Source organism: Oculina patagonica, chromosome 4 (assembly GCF_052425735.1).
Source record: "Oculina patagonica isolate OP01 chromosome 4, crgOcupat, whole genome shotgun sequence".
Taxonomy (NCBI): Eukaryota; Metazoa; Cnidaria; class Anthozoa; order Scleractinia; family Oculinidae; genus Oculina; species Oculina patagonica.
This window is the reverse complement of record NC_135761.1, coordinates 27433240-27454830: the sequence shown is the minus strand read 5'-3', so window position 1 is coordinate 27454830 and position 21591 is coordinate 27433240. Positions and strand designations below refer to the sequence as shown.

The following is a 21591-nucleotide window of genomic DNA, read 5'->3' as shown; positions in this document are numbered from 1 at the left end:
TAGACAATGAGGTGAACAGAAGTGCCATGAGCCACAAAAAATCCCTTATAGAGGATTTGGAGAGTGAAGCTATGGGTGAAATGGATCACCAAACAACTCACAGTCTGCCCCAGTCACTCTGATTCACCTGACTGACGAAGGGCTGACGCTCGAAACGTAAGCTTTCTAATTTCTTTACGGTGACTAATTCAAATTTCCGTGCCCCAGTCAAAGACATGAACTGGCAAGGATGACCAACCTCAGACCACCAGGCAGCGACAAAGCTACACTTGATCAATTTAAGCCAATTAGAATCGGAGAAAATTTAGTGGTAAACTATGAGAGCTGACTGTCCAGGGATGTGTCTATCCGCGGACAAACACTACCGCGTCACGTGATCAATTAAAACCAATCAGAATCGGAGAAATTTGGTGGTGAACTTAATAGACGTGGTAGCCAATCACATTGCGCGGTTCGTAAAAAGTGAGCCGCTGGGTATGCAAACTACTGTTTTGGGTACTGAGCACGGCGGAAACTTTAGTAAGTGGCCATGTTCTATTTCTTTGCGAGGAAGATGTTGACTTCACATTTCATGCATTTCTTCAAAATGTAGTCTTAGTTGCTGTCTTATCCCAGTCATCTCTTATGAGAAAATGTTTACATTCAGTGAAGAACACAATTAAACGATACTGAAATACATTTCGCTTTTCTTTATTTTTATTATTTTTCCTTTTGTTAACCGCAAAAACTGCACAGCACATGGAAAGGGAATGTATTGCAGCTTATTTTATACGCATGGGCCCATTCTCCACCCCTTCAAAAAGAACATCACAGAATTTTAATCAAAATTTCAGGGGTCTTTCTATTTGAAGTTTTTCTCACGGAGTTGATTGTAAAAGGCTTAGAAAGTCTTGTTCTCAGAGAAAATGAAAATATAATTTAGTCTCACTGCATGTCTTGCAAAGTTTCAGATTAAACATTTATCACCCCTTAATTAAAAAGTGGCACCTTTCCACTTTCCTTGTTATAATTTTGCTATTATTTCATCCTAACTAAAGAATTGTTGTCCGAGGTCATTAAAGGATTTAAGGGTTTGAGGAAAGCTAGCTATCACTTAATTAATATTAATATTAGTTTTCTTCACTATTCAAATATCCTAGTTTAAACACTAATTTAGAACTAAATATTGCAATGCCCAAACAAAATGAAAAATGTTGTCAACGCATTAATTATTGTTAATATAACACACAAGTAATTCTTGATCAATACTGATCAAGTATTGCCAGCCAAGCATTTAAAGGGAATATGTACTTCTCTTTACAAGCTTGCTCTACGTCCAAGGTGGCTCTTAATGGGTTAAAAATTCCTGGCCCTGGCATTCTAATACAGCTATACCAATAATGTTGCTCATGAAATAACTTATCATACACATTTGAGTTGACTGATAAATGCATTGCCATGGCAATGTCAAAAGGTTAACTCTTCTTTTTACCTTTTGAGCCTAAAACTTAAAAACTGTTATTAGTAAAAGTTTTTGAGATTTTTGACTAAGCAGCAAACGAAACATTTAAACAATTATTTAAAAAATCCTGTAGATTTAGATCAGAGCAACCTTAAGTTAATGAAAAAATACAACAGCTCTGAACCCTGCAGCCTATCACAGATAGAGCTGTTAGCATCAGAAAGTCAAGAAAAGGGTATCTTTGTCTGCTTCTGACATTGGTATGGCGACAAATTTTGATGTCATTGGATTTGACTTTGTTTACCGATAAACGGTTTACTGGTTTACAGTTTTATTTAAGATTCTTTAGTGGCAAGGAACTAGTCTAAGTGTAATAAGCCACCTTAAGTGCACTACAATATACAATAACAATATGCAATACCATCACTCTCCTGCCAGCTGCAGGCCGAGGTTAACCACGCAGTTCCAGTTTCATTTATGAAGAGTTAAGTGCAGAAATGTTTATGAATAGGCTAGGGGAACTTACACTTTAAAACTGATCAAGTCTCACATATCGACACATAACTAAAAGATTCATTTTAGGGCTACAAAAATAAATGTTTTGTTGCATTTCTGTTCTAATTTTCTGCACTTAATCCTTCATTATTTTGCAAAACTGCAACAAACTAAGAACAATTTGTTTTACTGTATAAAATATAACAGAGGAAACCCTGCCTATTAATTATGACCACTCCTGTTGCACAGCCATTTTTGTCCTGGGTCAAAGCTTGGGTAATTTTGCTATTTCAATTAAAAATCGATCCTTCTAGTGCATCCAAATATTATATAAATTTATCCTGTTAATACAACCACTCCAAATGCCTACTGCAAAAAAACAAAATTGATAGAAATTGAATAAAATAGTTTGAATATTGAAACATATCAGTAATGTTTGCTGTGCTTTAACTGTAGTGGTATATCTGTCATGAAATTATTTAAAATGTTCAGCACTTCACTAGATTCATAATGAACCTATCCCTTAATAACACCAGATATGTATGTCCCTTTTAGTGGTCATATTAACAGGGCTCCACTGTATCTACTTAATGAATGATTACTAGTACACTACAATTAAGGAAAATATCAACTTCTCTCCGTGCAACTTAAACCTACATTTTCCTTAATGTGATTGATAAATAGAGAATTTAAATTGAGTCAAACTAATGGTGTAATTCTCCAGCTAAGTATCCACTGCTTATGCTGCCTTAAGTCTTTCTTCAAGGGCACTTAACTCATCTTGAACAGCTTGTGGTAAGTCTTCACCTAGTTGTTCATCATAATACTTGCGTAAAGACTGACATTCTTCCAACCAATACTCTTTAGGAATGCTAAACAACTTTTTCATGTCCAGTTTTCCAAGACCTTCAGTGTTAATTGTATCATTCTTAGGGATGAATCCAATTGGACTGGGATCTGCAATGTCCTCTCCATCACAGCGCCTTACCACCCACTCCAAAACACGGCTGTTCTCTCCAAATCCTTTAAATTAAAGTAAGCAAATTAGCTAGGTCATAAAAAGTTTTTCTATTCTTGTTGCACAAAAATATTCCATTTTAAAAGGGTTGTAATTTGTTTCAGCACACGTACAAGTTATGACGTAGCCCACTAAATTTCACTGGCCAACATTTAATTCAGTGTTTATACAAAAATAAATTCAACATTTTCTCTGTAAATCGGATGGCATTAGTGTGCAAGCAAGCCTTGCGAGCCATGCAAGCCAGAAACCCCAAATCGCAATAAAAATGGCTAACCCAATTAAGCTACCTGAACTCACAAGCAGTTTTTAAAGTTTTTGATAAACATTCAAAATGGAAAATTACCTTTAAACTGTTTTCATGGTAGTAATCAAAAGAAAAAAATACAATTCTCCAAATAGCCAAAAAAATGTTGAAGAAATTATATTAAAGTAATGTCTGCGTCTTGGCCAGTTTACTATTATCATGCAAAAAGTATGGTTTGAAATATTTTTGCGATTTATTCAAATTAATCAAACATGCATTTTTTTGTTCTTTTACATTTGATTTGACGTACACTATTGTTTCAGATAGCGGTCTCCTTTTTATACACCAAATCTGATTTGTGTAGAATTCAAGATTTACTGATTTTATGTTTTTTGTTTATCCTTGCCATTAGCCTGTGTACAGCCCCCCCTCCCCTCAAAAAACAGGAGGGTCGTGTTGCGCGTCGTGTCCGGGGGGTGGTTTTCCTGGAGTGGGATTGTGGCCCTTCCCCTCTTTCCTTTGCGTGGCCTTCCTCCGGCCTCCCCTTTGTGCCCTGTCGGGGCCTTTCAGTTTGCAGTGGGGCCGTGGGGGGGGTCTCGTCTCGGTGGTGCCTCCCCTCTCTGTGCGTTTGTTTGCTCTTTGGATGAGTGGTGGAGGACGAGCTGACCGTGGGCGAATGACTTCTTTAGGCCCGGCCGTTAACTAATACTGTTGCACAATGTATTGTACAAATGACAGTGTCCGGCTTTGCCGAAAACTGTAAAATGTAGCTTTACTCGGAGAATGAAGAAGGTTGGTTATTAGATTTTGTGCTGTAAACGTTATGCTTCTTGCATTTTATTGATCTAGCGCTTTGTTTCTTGAGCTCGATATTTTATCTCTCATGTTTGTTAGCTTTTGTTGTGTCATTGGAACCGCATGATTCAGATTCGGTCATCCGGATATCCGATATAATAATTTATGTGAAATTTAAATCGATAACAGCAGGATACTGGAACACGATTATTGTCGCCAAAACGCAGACGTTCCCTCCCCGATTTTTTGAGGGGAGCGGGATAGCTGTACCCAGGCTACCTTGCCATGGAATGAATGAAAATTCAATCCAAGACCAATATCTGGTGAAAATTTTATATCGATTTGACTTGGGGAAGACTGCTGAATGGCCAATTGAAAATGTAAAGTATGGTTTAGTAAAGCTCACCTGGCCATAAAAACTTGCCATTTTCATCAGTACGGAACCAATTTACATGAAAAATCCTTGGCAATTTGTAATTTGGATTTTTTGCCATACTAAGCCAGTGCTCCATGTACTTGCCACAATTGTAGCCAAAGAAAGGCCTCATGGCAAAAGGATCTCTCATCACTGTTTTAGACTTATGCTCTGCAGCAGCTGTGGCCTCGGAAGACATAGATGAAGCAATGAAGACTCCATGCTGCCAGTTAAACGCCTCGTACACCAAAGGGACTCCCTGAGGGCGTCGGCCACCAAACAATATTGCACTGATAGGAACACCTTTAGGATTCTCCCAGTCCTCATCCATGATGGGACAATTGCTAATTGGGGCGCAGAATCTGGAGTTAGGATGTGCTGCCTTGGTGTTACCGGGCTTCCAGTTCTTCTCTCCTAGCCAGCTTGTGATGTTTGAATTCTCAGGTAACGGCAAACCTGCACAATAAAGGATCAAATGACGTACTGATCACACAGAAAACTTGCATTATATGCATTACATGTAGGATTGTTTAAAGTTTTGTAAGTAATATATCAAACACGAGACAGCATTTTTCATCACATTTCCAAACACCGATCGAGAAGAGAGTTGAAAGTACAACGCGCAGCGGAGTATTTTTGACGAGCTTTGAGGTGTTTGGAAATGTGATGAAAAACGCTGTCGAGTGGTTGATATATCTTCTCAATCGAAACTAAAACTACAACGAAAACGGAAAAATAAAATCGTCAAAATCTATGCTAATTCAGATCAGATTTCCAAACTCCGTCACGGTTCTGATTTCCTTTGTTTTAACTAGATGAATTATTAATGAGTTTGAGAAAGTTACTTCAGCTTCCAATCAATTCTATCACACAATTTGTATTTCAAAAACATTAATAGCCAAATTCAATTGATCTACCTTCCCACCAAAATCCACCATCACTTGTTTGGGCCACATTTGTAAAGAGTGTTCCCTTTTGGCAAGTATCCATGGCAACTGGGTTGGTCTTGTTCGAGGTCCCTGGTGCAACTCCAAAGAAGCCGCTCTCTGGGTTGATGGCTCGCAGCTGACCTTCTTCATCAAACCACATCCAAGCAATGTCATCTCCGACACACTCAACTTTCCACCCTGGCAGAGTTGGTGTCATCATGGCCAGATTTGTTTTACCACAGGCACTTGGAAAAGCTGCAGCAATGTATTTTTTCTCTCCTTTGGGGTCTGTGAGAGCCAAGACCTAGAAACAGAAAAACAGCTTGATATATTACAGATATTCAACAAAGTACTAGCTGGTAGAGTCCTATTGTTATGGAGAAAGGTGTTTCCTCTGCTGTGTCACACCAGGCGTGATAATCTCATAACACTTGGATGCTGCCAAAATTATGTATTTCCCTGTTTTTTGCAAGTAAAAAAAAAATAGGCAAATTGATCGGCATTTTGAGTCCCAAGTCCACAGCCCCTGGACTAAATTGGCTGAAATTTGGACAGAATGTTGTCTGAACGTTTGCTGACAAAATTGTACTGTTTCTGTACAGAAATCCCTAATCCCAATTAAAGGCTAACCGCAAGCTACCTAAGCTAACTGTAGGCTAACCAAAGTGGTATTTAGGCTAACCGAAGTGCTGTTTAGGCTAACCAATGTGCTATTAATTAGGCTAACCGAAATGGCTCGCATGGCTCGCTGATTATCCAGACCCACCTTAAGCATACTTAATCTGTACTTGGTGGTATTTCATATGTATTTGAACAATTAATACTTGCTACCTAATTTGTATTAGAACACTTTCATCTTTCCTGTTTAATACCTGTCAAAATATGATTTGTATAAGTATTTTACATGTATCTTTAATCTTAATGTTTTCTGGACCTGTTCGATACTTGTTAAATACAGTTACTAGCTGATACTTGTTCTGTATTTAACTTATATTTAATGTTAAAATAGCCATTAAGTGGAGTTTCTAACCAGTGCCATACTTCTTAGGATTATTAAATACTCGTAAAGTATGCAAATATTTCGTCCACCCTTGTCATAATGAACGTTTGTTCAATAATTTTGTCACACATTCTTGTCAAAATTTTTCATTGTTTCTTCTCTAATAGCTAGGGAAGTCAAGTAAAATCAACTTCTGCTCGTACTTCATATAATAAAATTTCTGTAAAACATATAACATGTAGGGACCGGTCATTATTTCTGTAGAGGGATGGAGAGAGGTGTCCAATGGTGGCCAATGTGGGGAAAACAGTTAAATAGTAGAGTGCAGACACTATACGTGAAACAGTAATGCTAAATTGTACAATTTTATGCTAATTTTATCCTTTCTTTTGTTTTAACTCCACTATCCAACTAATTATAAGTGATTGTAAATATTTACAGAAATATTGTTTGCACTCTAACCTCCATTGTTATCTCAAATTTTAGTTAATAAAGAATCCAGACCTTTCTGCTTTAATATTTGGTTTCACTGAAATTTGTTTTCTTTTAACAAAATAATAATTATTGTCACTGCAATAGCCCAAGAAGTAATTAACAACAAGAAAGTAGTCATTTAACAACTGTATGAAAATCATTGGAAAAGTATTATACAGTTGAATCCCAAAAACTCAAACCTTCAAGGGAAATCGAAAAAGGTTCGAGATATCAGGAGTTCGAGTTATCGAGGGTAAAATTAGTAAGAAAATGACCTGAAGGGAAATCGAAAAAGGTTTGAGTTAGCGGGAGGTTCGAGAACTGAGGGTTCAAGTTATCGGGATTCAACTGTACTTTGCACGGTTATTACATTTGTGTTCACCATGAAAGCATAATTTGTAAAATCTATCACTTTTCCAAAGTTAAGAAAAAATTTCCTATAGTTAACAAACATCACTTGAGGAGGATCATCACGTAAATATTGAATAAAGAAGGGGGGTCACTTGCTACTGACATGGCCTAGGGGGGCCTTACAGAATGTTTGATCTTTCCAACATATTTCTCCCTACCCCCCTCTTCATAAATACTGACCGCTCCCTTACAATCATTTCATTCACTTGATCCAAAAAAGTAACGAGTAGGCTAAAACAACCCTTTGATGACTTCAGTTCAGCTACATGAGGGTCCCCAATAGGTTTTTCGGGATCCGGGATTTGGCTTATTCGAAGGCCGGGATTCGGGATTTTGGAGAAAACGGGGAGCGTGATTCGGGATTGTAATTTTGAACGGGACACGGGAATTGACGATTTTAGGAAGCCGGACTCGGGAAATGTCAATTTCAAGAGCCGAGATTCGGGAAGACGGGAAGTCCGTGGAATAAAACGTACGAAGCAAATCAAGCTGTCATCTCCACAAATGTCGGAAATTGACCCAAAATTGGCCAGCATGTTACCACGACCGAATCACGCGGCTATTGTGACCCCTATGGCGATCTTTTGTCCGTTTCGGGCGTAATATTATCCCTTGGGTTCGATTTCACAAGTTACCTCTTTGTAACCTATTGTTGACTGAAAACCTCGAGTGTCAAGTTACTGGATACAGATCAGCATGTGTATCTCGTCCATTTGAAAAAACGCGTTCGAGCGGATTTCTGCGATGGCGGCTAACGCCGATATCGGTGATCCAGAGGTGAACTTTTTCTCCGATCGCTACTATCCCCGAATAACGGTTTCCAATTAACTTAGCTGATCGGAGAGGCATGCGTTACCACGCAATAGAGGTAAAAATTAAACCAAAATTGGACACGAAAAAAAAAAAGGTAGATTAACGGCCTAAAAAATTAAATAATGACTGAGCGAACTAATTCATTTGAAAGTGAAAACCGCCAGAAGAACAAAGTCCAAACTATCGTAGGAAGAGCTAGTTTCATCCTTTTCAGTACTTGGATATTCTGTGGGGGAATCTGGCCCCCTGAAAAGGCCTTGTTCCATTGAGGTAAGAAACTTAAAAGTAACGTTCATCACCGGGATCGGGATTGGCCAATTAAAACCTTCGGGATAACGGGATTGTGGAAAAATTTAGGTCGGGATAGCGGGATTGAAGAACCCTATTGGGGACCCTCCTACATGTACTATATGCCAAGGCTTAACCTAAGAATCTCTGCTTATATACGCCTGACATCCCGCTTAGGGTGTTCCGGAAAAAAAACGCTGAAAACGCCAATATTTTTAGCCATAATTGTCTCGTTTAGGGTTACACACGAAGAAATATACAAATATAAACTCCATTCTTAGTTTTTTGGTATCTTTTAGGGGTCAAGAAAGGCTTGAGCCACACCCAGATTGGTCTCTTTTAGGGGTTCTTTTCAAAATTTCCGACGAGCATCCCCGTCCGTTTCATATGGGAGTCCCCCCCCCCCCGGGCCTGACATAATGACATCTTTGGTTGTTTGTTTTGTACATTTTTTGTTACTTTGTCTTTACTAGAAACAAATTTTGGTCTTGGAAACGGCAAAAGAAAAGTTAACAAAAAGAAAATTAAAAAACATATATGTAAACATACATACGACGTCAGTTTGTTTGCATTTAAGTTTTGACATTGTAAAACCACGTCTACATTCCTAGTTTTATCTAGGCAGCTTTTCTTTATTGTATTTTATGTTTTATTTTTATAGCCTCTCATACCCGTCAGTACAAGTTACAGGAACCGGGAGTTCCGATATGTACCCAAACCCTTCCCTAATCCTAATTAACTTTCATAGCTGGTCAAGAACCAAGAGTATATAAGAAACGGAGAATCACCTGGAAGGAACGAAAGACTAGTAATCTGACACATGAAGCGTGTACAGCCAGGGAAAGACCAGTGAGATGAAGAGACAGATAGGGAATGTTTTGCTGATTAAAAGGCCCTTTGCACGGCCGTCATGTGGTACAACTCAGCCATGCTGTGCTGCAAATGCTACTGCACCTGCTGTAATTCAGTTCTTGAAGTAAATAGCAATAAGAGCTTCGAAATAAAGTGTATTTGAAAAAAAAATTACATATTAAAGATGAAGTAAAATTAATTTTTCATACCAGCATGTGCTCTGCCAACCAGCCTTCATCCCGACCAAGAGTGGAAGCAATCCTTAGAGCAAAGCATTTCTTTCCCAACAGAGAATTTCCACCATAACCACTTCCAAATGACTTGATCTCATGGTCATGAGGAAAATGAGAGATGATGGTCTTATCTGGATTACATGGCCAATTGTACTGAGATGGTGGTTCAGGTTTGGGCACGCCAACTGAATGAAGACACTTCACAAAATCACCGTCACCAAGAACCTTGATAACCTCTGCACCCATGCGCGTCATTATGCGCATAGAGCACACAACATAAGGAGAGTCAGTAATCTGAATGCCAATCTTTGACACAGGTGATCCTACAGGACCCATACTAAATGGCATCACGAACATGGTGCGACCTAAAAAATAAATGTTGTATTATTAAAAAAGCTTCAGGAAAAAGTGCATCTTCAACGGTCATGACCAAGAGATAGTTTGCACACGAATGATGTAAACTTTGTCTTGCACGCGTTTACATCTGCGTAAAGGCCTGGCCAAACGGAGATGCAAGGAAAACTTGCGCCTTCCTCAATGCGTTCACTTGTGTTTCCGTTTCGCCAGGACTTGCGATGACTTACATTCACTTTGGTCGGGATCAAATTTGCATGCAAGTCGGCGCAAGTTTTTCACATTTTCGCAAAACTGGCCATCTTTTTCTGCAAGATTCTGTAAATAAAAGATGTTGTTTTGATACAGAGCCAGTGTATTTGTTTTGTCGGTATGCAAAACACCAAGATGATTGTTTTTATATTTAAATATTTAGGCGGGATTGCGGCACGATTCCCGGCCCATCACGGCAAGAAGTTGGAATTGTGGTGGCCAAAAACACGGCAATCACAGTATGAGCACATTTTCTGTCCTTATTTTTCAAGTTTTTGTGCTAACGGAAAACCGCATGCTTGCATTTTTTAAGATCAACATACGGATTGACATAATACTACAAACTATGAATAAGACCGTAAGTTTCTAAATGTAAAACTCAGTTTTTTGCTCTGGGTCACGTGACATTAGATGTGCCCTGATGACGTCATCAACTGGCTTGCACTCGCACTTTAAAACTACTGTCTAAATTTGGTTAAAAAAAAGCAAAGATATATCAAGTTACAGCCAATTGAATTTTCCCTACCAACGGCCCAGAAAGATACTGTAATGGGGCCTTATATAAGAAAACATCTTTCTTTGATCTTTCCCCTAAACACTAGCCAAATTTCTCTTACATACTGCATACATGCAACATACGAGCCCCACAAGCGATTGTCTGGATGAGACCGACAACTGAGGTGCAAAGAGCACACTGAGTGCACATAACACCAACTTTTTGAAGGGTTATGATTAGAGAGAGTGGGGGTAATATTTCTGCTAATTGAACTTTTCTCCACAAAGTGTAGCTGTTACAATAAAAGCATATTAAATTACTCAAAAAAGATATAGTTGCCTCAAAATGATAGGTACAGTTATTACATGAGCATTATTTAGTAACCAACATGATGAATCCACATTTTTCCCTGGCCATCCAAAACTAAGTTGTTTGTTAATGATATCCGCTAACGTGCCAGCATTACAGAACAAAAAACAAGAAATTAAAGTAAATATTTAAACCTATTTTTTTCTGAAGCATCTATCCAGTCCGGAATCTGGAATCCTTGAATTTGATTGGCTGTTGACACGAGTTCCGCCGGTCCAGTTTTTTTTTCTGTCCTGACCGGCTTTGCCAAATTTTTTCCTTCGTGATCACTGGGCTAACAAACGCATGAAAGTTTTGCTCTTCAGAATCGAAGAAGCTGCTTACTAAAAGCTGTAGTTGTGAAAGAACAAAACTGCAGTGGAATTAAAGACCTCGAAGTTCTTTAAAAGGCAAGTATTAATTTCTTTCACGACAAAATCTAGCGTTAGTTTGCCATTTGTACTAAGTTTGTCATTGTTTGTGTACTACGCAATGATATTTGCACCATTGCCAAGTTGCACAGGTTTTCAGACTCTATTTATGAGTTGAACTGCCTTGTGTATTTGTCACTTGTTTTAAAAAAAAAAACTATCTACCATCATTCAAGAAAATACAATTCTTTGATTGAAAACGGTCAAATCAATCCTCCCAAAACTTTGCCGTACGTAAACGACCAAACTACTCATTTCATTCAGTTACGCTTTCAACTGGGAATCCACGCGGAGACTATTTAGTCGTTTTATGCAAGTGAACATAGCTTGATAAAAAAAATGCTTTTCTGTCAGAATAATTTTTAGTCGATGAAGGTTAACACGCTGTGAGTAGAGTTTCTTTCAAGACCTTCAAAACATTTATTGTGGGTATTTATTCTAAGGTTCAGCGAGGACTGAAGTGCCCAAGAACTGAAGTGCCCAAGTCCTGTGCCCAAGGACTTGAGCATAGCCCTCGGCCTATGGCCTTGGGCCATACTCAAGACCTTGGGCACAGTTTTTCCCTTTACGGACTTCCCCGCCAGCAAATAACATATATAACCTATTATTATTCAACACATGCGCGCGCTGCCCATATATGGTCAAAATGTTAATTATATCTGTCATCCGTACATAACAGATATCCTGCGATATACGTAGGTTGCGAAGATTCGTCCGAAACCTTGTAAAGCGCTGCATAATTACAGTTTTTCTTTCTGAAAAATGTGTTTCGTTGACATTTTGTTGAATAATAAAACTATTATCCTGCTCAATCTTGCGGAATATCGGCTGATTTTAGCCAACTCGGCCTACGGCCTCGTCGGCTAAGTATCAGACGATATTCCGCGCGATTTCGCAGGATAATTGTTAATTATACTCCCCCCCAACCAATTAGCCTTTGGATACTGTCACAAAGGACTTACAATACTTCTGGATTAATTGACGCCCTCCAAAAATTTAATCTAATTTATTGTCAGTTGAAAAAAAAAAACTGATTAAAACTTTTAAGAGCACAGAGATGTATTTATACTGTAGTTCACACCAGCATGCAGGCAAAAATGTAGACTCATAAGAAAGTAAATGCAAATGAGCAGCACTCCAAGCTGTGCCCATTTAGGTCGTCATGGCGAGTGAAAACAAAATGGGAACTAAATTTTCCAAACAGGTTGCCAATTTGGCGCCCAGTGCAGTTTTAAGGGCTGGCTTAGCCTCAAAAAATTCAACCAAAACATTTTCCTTAACAGCTATTTCAAATATTGTGCATCTTGCTTATCCATTTGTATTAAGTATAAAATTAATCATGGATTAAACTGAGCTGTTTGTCGTGCTGTATGATGTCTTTGATTGTGCAGCTGGCAGCCATTAATTTGCAAACCACATTTACATTCTGTTATTTTACTGTACAAGAGGTGAATTAATTATTTTGCTCTTTATCACATTGGTATTAATTTATTATATTTTTAAGTAATTTTTCTGATTATTCTCTCAAATGGAAGAAAACCTTAAAATAATAGTTTTCACTGTAGACCAACACCAACAGAGTAATAAAAACCCAAAAACAAATCAAAGGCTCTATGAGCAAAGTCGTGAATGTGGTATATTATAAACTGATAGCCCAGAATTAGCCAAAATAAATTTAAAATGTCTGCTGACAAACGACAAATTTTGTAATTGTCTAGGAAGTCTGTTAAACGTACGTCATAGTTGAGTCATGTTTAAATTTCTAGCTGGTAAGTGATAAATAACCCCATATTGTAACTGAAAACTAACCATCCAGTAGTCCATCGAGGCCTTCTAGCTAAGCAGCTAAGAAGTAAAGATTATTTCAGAGCTTAAAATAATTAATGCTGAGAGAGACACGTATAGTGGTAACAAGATATGAGGTACCTTAAGATGCTGCGAAGCTGGTAATGGAAAGAAGCTAGGGAATTTTTTTTCACCAAACTGTTTCACATTTACTAAAGGGTTCTTTAATTAATGACCAGGTAACTCAGCCATTTTATACAGGACAGTGGTATTATTCGACATACATTTTTCTCTGTTAAAGAATGGCAGACACTGTGACAGAAGGCAAATAGTTAAAAGAAACTAACAGATGCCTCATACATGTGACTTCTAAGTATTGCAATTGGCAGGAAACAGTGAAGTCAACATACTTTATTATCAATTTAGAGGCCTGATACATGTAACAAATGAAAACTGCTGCTTATTTCCTTTTTTGGTATCTTTACTTGCAACCAAAAAGTTCACTTTACCCCTTTACATGCCACGAAAGTCATCAAATGAATGCATTTTAATCAGCCTTATTAAATTCGTTTTTAAATAATCTCTATACATTGCTAGCCACCCTGCATAGATTTGGTGGCCATGTTGGATTAAAGGATCTGAACCTTAAAGCTTGTTTATCTTTAACTCTTTGTTTTCAGTAGTTAATAACAATGACTTCCAAATATTTCTTTTCAAGCTGTACAGTCTGCTAAAAGTCAATTTATAGAGAGCAGTATTCACTGTTTGTGAAATGAGAGTAAATTTGAAATAAAATTCTTTTTTCTGATCATATGTTTCATACAAGTTACTGTAGGATGTTCATTCCAGCCCACACCTCTTGACAGCCTAGCCCCATGCAGAGTTCAGTGATGTGCTGTATTGCAGGATATTGTTTTGGCGAATCTGTAAATTAATTCAAAATGCTATGTGCCTTGTTAAAATAAATCTGTAGGACAACACGTACAACAAACCATCTAAGTGTAAGCAATTTGTTATTTATCAGCATGGCATGCAACCAGGTTCCTTTTCGGCTGAGATGACTGCATGCATTTATTTGGGGGGTGGGGAGGCATAGGACATGTACAGAAATCGACCTTAAGGTTACTATTGTTATATTAGTGGCTATTACATTTTAGCGATTTTAGTGAGTTTTGGGCGAAAATCGCTAAATTAAATACTTGCTAAAATTTGCCTTCATGGTCAAATTTCAAGTACCTCCCCGGTACCCCCTTCCCACCCTAATGGAACACAAAAATGAATACTGGTAACTTTGTTCTTTTAGGCAATGCAATTTATGTGCATTCAATGTCAAGATACGGTAGTTTTTTTCTTTTACTGAACATTTATTTTCATCTTAGCCATATGTTCATCACCGGCCAGTAAAAGCTGGTTTACATGATATTACTAGTTCTTGAAGTTTTTGGAAAATCCCTATATTAAATAGTCGCTAAATCTTGCACAGAAAAAATCGCTAAAATTAATAGCCGCTAACAATAGTACTCTCACCCTTTGAATTAATGTTAAATTTCTTTGAATGTCTACCCCATAGCACTCAGTGGATGTTGACAAAGCAAAAAATTATCTGAGTGCAATGATACACCCCTGGAGAACTATAATTACCACAGTTGAACTAATATGTCCCTTTTTTGACAGACCATGTGTATGAAGAAAAAATAATTGTAAGGGACTGATGCATAATACTGTGTTTACAAATGTAGTTTTGCCTTCAAAAGCAGAGCAAATTTATCATTCACTAAAGGCTTGCTACCTAATGAGCTACGAATGCCAGAGGAAATTTTGATTTAAGTTTAAGTCACGAGATAGATGTACTTGGGAATTTCGTTAACGAGAGTGTGACAACGAATATAAAATATTACTAGATACAAAAACTTGACGAACGTGCAAATAAATGATCGACCGAAAGACAAATAGGGGTGACTATTGGGGTCATTTTGCCTATTGCGATGTCCGCGATGCGGACTTGTACTTTGCGTTAGTAGTGACACTATTGCGATCTATTGCATAGTATGTATGCGCTTTATGCGTTGTTCACTTTCTCCCGGGGTGGGTTTCCCACCATTTTGACAGGTGGCCCTGTTGGAGACGGTGACGTCCGTGAGTTGCTTTTTGGCTTGTTATACAGTACGGATGACAGAACAGAACCGAGAACGCGGGAGGGTGAGGCATTCGGAAAGCGTGCCTTCGTGTAAGACCGACTGTATCGTGTTGAGCGCGTGCCGCATCGGAACACCCTCGCGTCGCTGGCACCCTAAAGACAAAGCAAGCCAACTATAGATATCTCTAATTGTTTCGAAACGCATCAGTTTAATCTTGCTGAGTGCATAAGACTAATTTGTAGCGGAAAATACAACCTTATTTAGGGTGATTTATTACTTACCAACTATTTGATTGCATTTCAATGATCATGAAAGATAATTTCATATCCGCGGACTTTCAAAATAAGCTATTGTTCGGCGTGCAAGTTTCTTGCTTCCTTGGCCATCCTTTCCGTTGCATTGTGTGTAAATGTAGATTCGAGCAGTAGCCTCACTAGAAAAATTCCTTCCAGAAAGGAAAAAATATTCGTATTCTCCTGATGTACATCCACAAGTTCGCATTACAACTCGTGAAACCAGCCCTTGTGCCGTTCATCCGCCATTTTGAACTTAATTTAAACTTAATATAAAATTGCCAGGTTACCAAGGGAGTTTACACAAATTTAATCGCAGCAGACCGCAATAAGTCGTTATTCACGACTTAAAAAGGATGGTTTAGACAGACGAAGATAACAAATAGATAACAGACAGATAACAAATGACCAACTTGAAAAAATTTGCCAATTTTTTCAAGATGCATTGTCCATGACTTGGTGCCTTTCATTTACTATTCTGCACAATAATTAGAACACAGCAACATAAAACTTTGAATGCAAACAAAAATTACTTAAAGCTACAATATGTTGGAACATTCTTCCAAGTATTTCAACTGGTGGTTTTCACTGTCATGCTAGTAATGCTACTGCCACGCACGGCTAAAAAATAAATCCAAAGCTTAATTGTGTAAAAAAAAATCAAATTATAATATTAGTGTTGCAGTTAATTTTTGATCTCAGTTAATTATTTTTTTAACTAGTTAGTTTTTTCTAACTAGTTGATTTTTTTTTAACTAGTTAAATAATGGGGTTAGGGTTAGGGTATCATATATTTTAAAAAAATAGTGGTTCACCCAACGTTTCCTACGTGGCAAAGTGGATAAGGGGTTGGACAGCAAATCCAGAGGTTGAGAGTTCAAATCCAGTGCAGGTTAGTAAAACAAAATAAATAAATAATAGTACTTAGGGGAGGGGGATTATAGCAGATAGTAGGGAAGGGTTAGTAAGGATGGGGGGGGGAGGGTATGAGATATCAATGAAGGGGAGGTGTTCTACTTTTTCTACTTATTAACCTAGAATAAAAAAAAACTAGTTAGAAAAAAAAACTAACTAGTTAGAAAAAAATCAACTAGTTAAAATAAAAAATTAACTGAGATCAAAAATTAACTGCAACATTAGTACAGGTTGTAGAAAATTGGTAGTTAGTCAACGTGTCCAAAGTCTTAGGTCTGTATAATATTCCGTATTTGAGTTATCTGTCAAAATGTTCCACATAAATTTAGAGAGCACAGTATGGAATGGCCATGTTGGAGTCCGTGTGAAGGGTTTCAAGATGGCTGCCAGAAATCTATGAAAACATCTGGCATTTACTTCTGCTATAAAAAGTGGCCAGTTCACCTTCATGAACATGTAAGAATTACCATACTCAATGGTATAACTTCATGTAATTAGTGACATGAGGTGTGCTGCTTTAAGAACGCTTTGCCTTTTGGCGACCAAAGTTCTTGTGGCAACCATATCTTACAAAGAGAAGACGCCAAAAGACAACCTCTGAAAAACTTGAGCTTGGAGCATGGCACTGTGTGGGTGTTGTGTGATGAGGCATATTAAGCAAACAAACAGCCCAAAAAAATTATAAGGACTGTGCTTGTTTAAACAAAAGAAAGCTCATTTTCAATATAGTTTTAATGGACAATATTAAAATGACCTTTGAAACTTAAGAAAAATAATATTCAATTTACATTGAATACCCCTTGTCACACCTCTTAAACCAACCAATCACAAAACAGGAAGTGCAAAAACCCATCATGACAAGACAATTTTGACGAAATGTAAGGTAAAGTTTAAAACTAGATATACACCGATTTCACAAATGGCGGACGCGCGGAAAAGAACTGGTACTGAAGCATGAAAACGAGGCGTTTTAGGATAAACAACTTTCGTGTTACAAGGGGAGAAGTGAAAATTACAGGAGTTTTGAAGCTCTCCTCCGTTAAATGGGGGTATTAGCTCGTTTTCTAGGTTGATTTCGAGATTACCGAGTTCGAAATAAGTTCGCGGCCAAATACGTTGTTTTGTTTCTGGTTGTAAGCAAAACTCTTGGTTTCACATGGCTTGAAATACGGTGGGTCGCCAACGATTTTAAACCTTGGACTTATATCAAGAAAGCTCCAGTATCCAGACGAGTGTACACATTTTCTTAAGGATTTTGGTGGGTCATTGAAAAATTACGAAAGTAAACACGCAATTGTCTGTGTAAAAATACATGTACGTTGTGAAAAAATGTGTAACAATGGATTTTCGGGCCGGTTTCTTTATATTTTTCTGGTAAAATAACCATACGTGATACCATATACGTACCTGAAATGCATCAATAAAAATGTGTTATTCTCAATCGACTTAGTAGTTTTTGTGGATTTAGTAGGCTAGTAGATTCTTGCATTTTAGAAAAAAAATTGTATTCAAATAATTCAGACAGACTAAAGCGGCTAATTCGATTAAACCGTAAGACATCACTTGGCTCCACGCAAACCAAAGGAGTTACATCAAGTGAAGCGGACAGTAAATGTTCAACACAATCTTCAGTGAACAAGATCATCACAATGTTCCTCAAGTCAAAAACAATGCTATTAATTCTGTAAATTTAGTGAAATCTGCTGGAATTCTTTCTGTTGTGTCGGACGACTGAAGTTGTTCGATCTCGGGAAGAAATTAATCACGTGCTAGGCAACCACGACGAAGGTCCAACTGATAGAACAAATATTCACGGTTTCGCTTCATTTTACAAGCTTTTACAGGACACCGTGAATAAAGATGCCCTCCGTTTTAATTTATATAAAGCTGAGATTATTGGAAGCGATTTTTATTCATTTATCAAGTATTCTCTAATACAGGTATAAGGGTTTATTACAAAGAAGAAACATATATATCATACCATTGGAATTCAATACCGGTAGTCTTCGGCTTCGTCTGTTAAACTTATTACAGTATTTGTCAACATTTTAACGATTTGCCATTGCACAGCAAAGGTGTTTTGCAAAGTATAAAAATAATTAAATAGCGAGAGAATAATAGTAATTAAAATTTGTTTAAATGAAATGTGACCGGTCAAGGTGGCTCAAAGTTGAATGTTGACTTGTAAAGTTCCTATTCAAAGCCAGAGTTCGTGCTCTACTAAATCCGCAAGGAGACAGAGTTAGAATTTTTCGTTTGCTTTCACAAAAATGAAAAGAACATACCTTGACAGCATCTGGAAAAGAACGTACCTTGACAGAATTTGAAAATTAATTTCAATATCGTTCCGTGTAAATTTTTACCGGCCAACAGCCGTCGAAGCTCCGTATTGGAAAACCGAAACTTTAACTCTGTTTCCCTGCAGATCTACGGTCCCTTTCTTCTTGCAACACAGAAACAAGAATAATTACTAGACTGTAAACTCGTTTAGAATTCCGTAATCTCGAAAACCTGGAAGGAAAACGGTCTATTTCCCCGTTTAACAAATAAAAACTTCAGAACTCGCGTAATTTTCACTTTTCCCCTTGTAACACGAAAGCTGTTTATCCTAAAACGCCTCGTTTTCATGCCTCGTACCAGTTTTTTTCCGCGCGTCCGCCATTTGTGAAATCGGTGTATTAGTTTTCCTTTTCACCAAAAATTACATTAACTGTTCTAAGGTTACCATAGTACTTCAAGGGGCAAGTGTGCATGTAATTTTCAAAAGAAAAATTTCAAATGATGTAAGTTATTCAAAAATGGATTTTTTTATACAAGTCAAAGGTCTGCTAAGTTTTATAAATGAAAATCAATTAGAATGTTTCAACCACAGAGTTCTAGGTTACATTTTTTGCAGCGATCTCATCCATGGGCTCACATTTCCAGGTGCTTTCCTTCTGTTGTTTACAATGTTATCTTATTATTTATCAAACAACAATCTAGTAAGCTTTTGCTGGTGAGAAATATTCATCCAACACAATATTTGACAAAAACAATTGACTCAATTGGAAAATCGATAAAGCATCACACAGTTTTAAAGATTAACCCTTGTGATTGATATCATACATTAGTTTTGTCTGCGTGGCAGAATTCAATACCCAATAAATTCGCTAGAAGTGACATCAGTCATTTGGAGTTTCCAGGCCATTTTTTCCTTATGGTTTGATAGAATTACAGCAAAATAATTGTTTATTATAGTAAATTTTTAAGCTTTTGTAACATTCTTGTTGGAAGATTAAAAAATTTCTTAATGTGCTTATAGATAAAGGTAAAATGACAAACAAAATTTATTAAAGAATAGTTAAATAAAACAAGGCAGCACTCAGAATAAGGTTTTTTTGTTAAAACAAAACAAACACACTCATCTGATATAGATCTAATGGCACAAGACGAAAATGACCTTTGAAACTTCTCTTAAAATGAACAATATTCTATTTACGTGGCATACCCCTCGACACACCTCCCAAACTGACCAATCACAAGACAGGAGTGCAAAAACCGCATGACAAGCCAATTTCGACCAAATAAAACCGAAACATAATTTTACCGAAAATTGTATAATATTGTAAGAAGAAATACATATTTGACGAGTACGATTTCTTTTCTTGCAAATCTGGGCCAATCTTTCCTATAAAGCTTAGCTATGGATGTAAACGAGCTTTAATTTGTTATGTGTAGCCTACGTACCTTTCATGCATCCAGGAAATCTTTTACTCAACTCCTTGTTCATTGCCTCTATGCTCATCCAGTGACCCAATTGGCCTTTAACTCCATCCTTAGCTGTTGGAATTGACTCGCTTTTGTCCTCTGTACAAATGTATGTTTTAGATTCCACACGTGCCACGTCGCGTGGATCAGTACGGGCCAAAAAACTGTGAAGTAACACGATTAATGGATTACCAAATTAAAATTTGCTGCTTTGCTCTATCAAGCTATATCTCTTTGCTTATCTGCCAGATGTTGGGCAGTCTATGTAACAAACTGTTAGGCAATAAACATAAACTGAAGAGAGCAGCGAAATGGACTCAAGTAAACCCGGACTCAGTAGCTAGCACAACACTTTTGACAGAAAACGTCGAAAAATTAAATAAATGAAACTCAGGCACAACTAACTCAACATACCAGTTATCATATTTAGTAAGTTTGGTAAGCACACCAGACTCGATCAACTGATTGATGAGCGATTCGTTTTCTTCCTTAGATCCATCGCAAATATAAACATTGTCAGGTTGGCATAATTCGACTTTATCGGCAACGTAGTCCTGCACCTTGCCGGGTAAGGATTCGAACTGCCCTCGAACAACTGAACAACCGGCTGGAAGTTGTGAAGCCATTCTTCGAAGAACGATGCTATAACGAAATGCAAAGCGAGCTGACGGTGAAACAGCTAACGACGAAAACCTGCAAGAAAGTCGGATACAGAAGAAATTCAGTTGCTATAAGCTTCAGTTTAACAACAGGGAGAATGACATGACATGACCTCACAACTCAAGAAAATCTTTTCAAATTTAAGACTTCTAAAACGACAAATCTTAGTCGTGCTTACCGCGATATTGCTGATGTAAATGACATGATGTTCTGTGTTGAGAAATAAATATATACAGGTTACGCTACGATTATTGTAAACGTGGTTCCCGGTAATTTTCCAAGGGAACGCTGCCGAGTGAAACGCTTTCCGTAGAAACTAGTCCAAAGGTCAGAGCGAGAATATTGAGTGTACAATAGACGCATTTTGATTGGCTTACATGGCCTGTAAGATTTTGCATATTGAGCAAGAGTTTTTCTACGTCACGCTAATTATTCTGGGATTTTTTAATACTCTCCCCTGGCCTGGCACGCTGATTCCCGGGGGGGGGGGGTACTCCATATAGTGGCCTATACGGGGAGGCTCCGCCCGAAAGGGGTACCTTTTTCAGGCTTCAGGTATATAAAAGGGTAGGGATTTCACAAGTTTAGGTATATGAAAGGGTATGTAAATCCGTCATTTAGGTTTTTTAAGGGCCTTGAATTAAAATATTTCGAACAGACGCACTTTATGGCTGTATTATTTTAATTTATAAAGCGCAACCAGGGGTGAGCGCAACATGAAAATGACAAGAAAACGTCCTGTTCTAAGTCTATGCAAAGTC

General features: G+C 37.6%; 1 protein-coding gene across 1 annotated transcript; it reads right to left on the bottom strand.

Annotated features, from left to right (window-relative positions):
* Positions 1–674: 674 nt before the first annotated feature.
* On the bottom strand, positions 675–21195 carry LOC144650072 (phosphoenolpyruvate carboxykinase, cytosolic [GTP]-like). The gene is made up of 7 exons (XM_078509721.1): positions 21009–21195; positions 20585–20863; positions 20150–20334; positions 9388–9776; positions 5329–5644; positions 4403–4867; positions 675–2959 (listed from the first exon to the last, which is right to left on the bottom strand). The coding sequence occupies exons 1-7, from the start codon at positions 21032–21034 to the stop codon at positions 2676–2678; spliced, it is 1944 nt and encodes a 647-aa protein (XP_078365847.1). The 5' UTR covers positions 21035–21195; the 3' UTR covers positions 675–2675.
* Between the last annotated feature and the right edge of the window lie 396 nt (positions 21196–21591).

Bases quoted from the DNA above. Each gene is read 5' to 3' on its own strand.
- LOC144650072 (XM_078509721.1), bottom strand. From the start codon at position 21,034: ATGTCATTTACATCAGCAATATCGCG. The intron at 4,868-5,328 runs GTAGATCAATTG...TTTATTGTGCAG, and splicing joins TGGTGGATTTTGGTGGGAAG to GTTTGCCGTTACCTGAGAAT. The intron at 2,960-4,402 runs GTGAGCTTTACT...TTTAATTTAAAG, and splicing joins TGGCAAGTTTTTATGGCCAG to GATTTGGAGAGAACAGCCGT.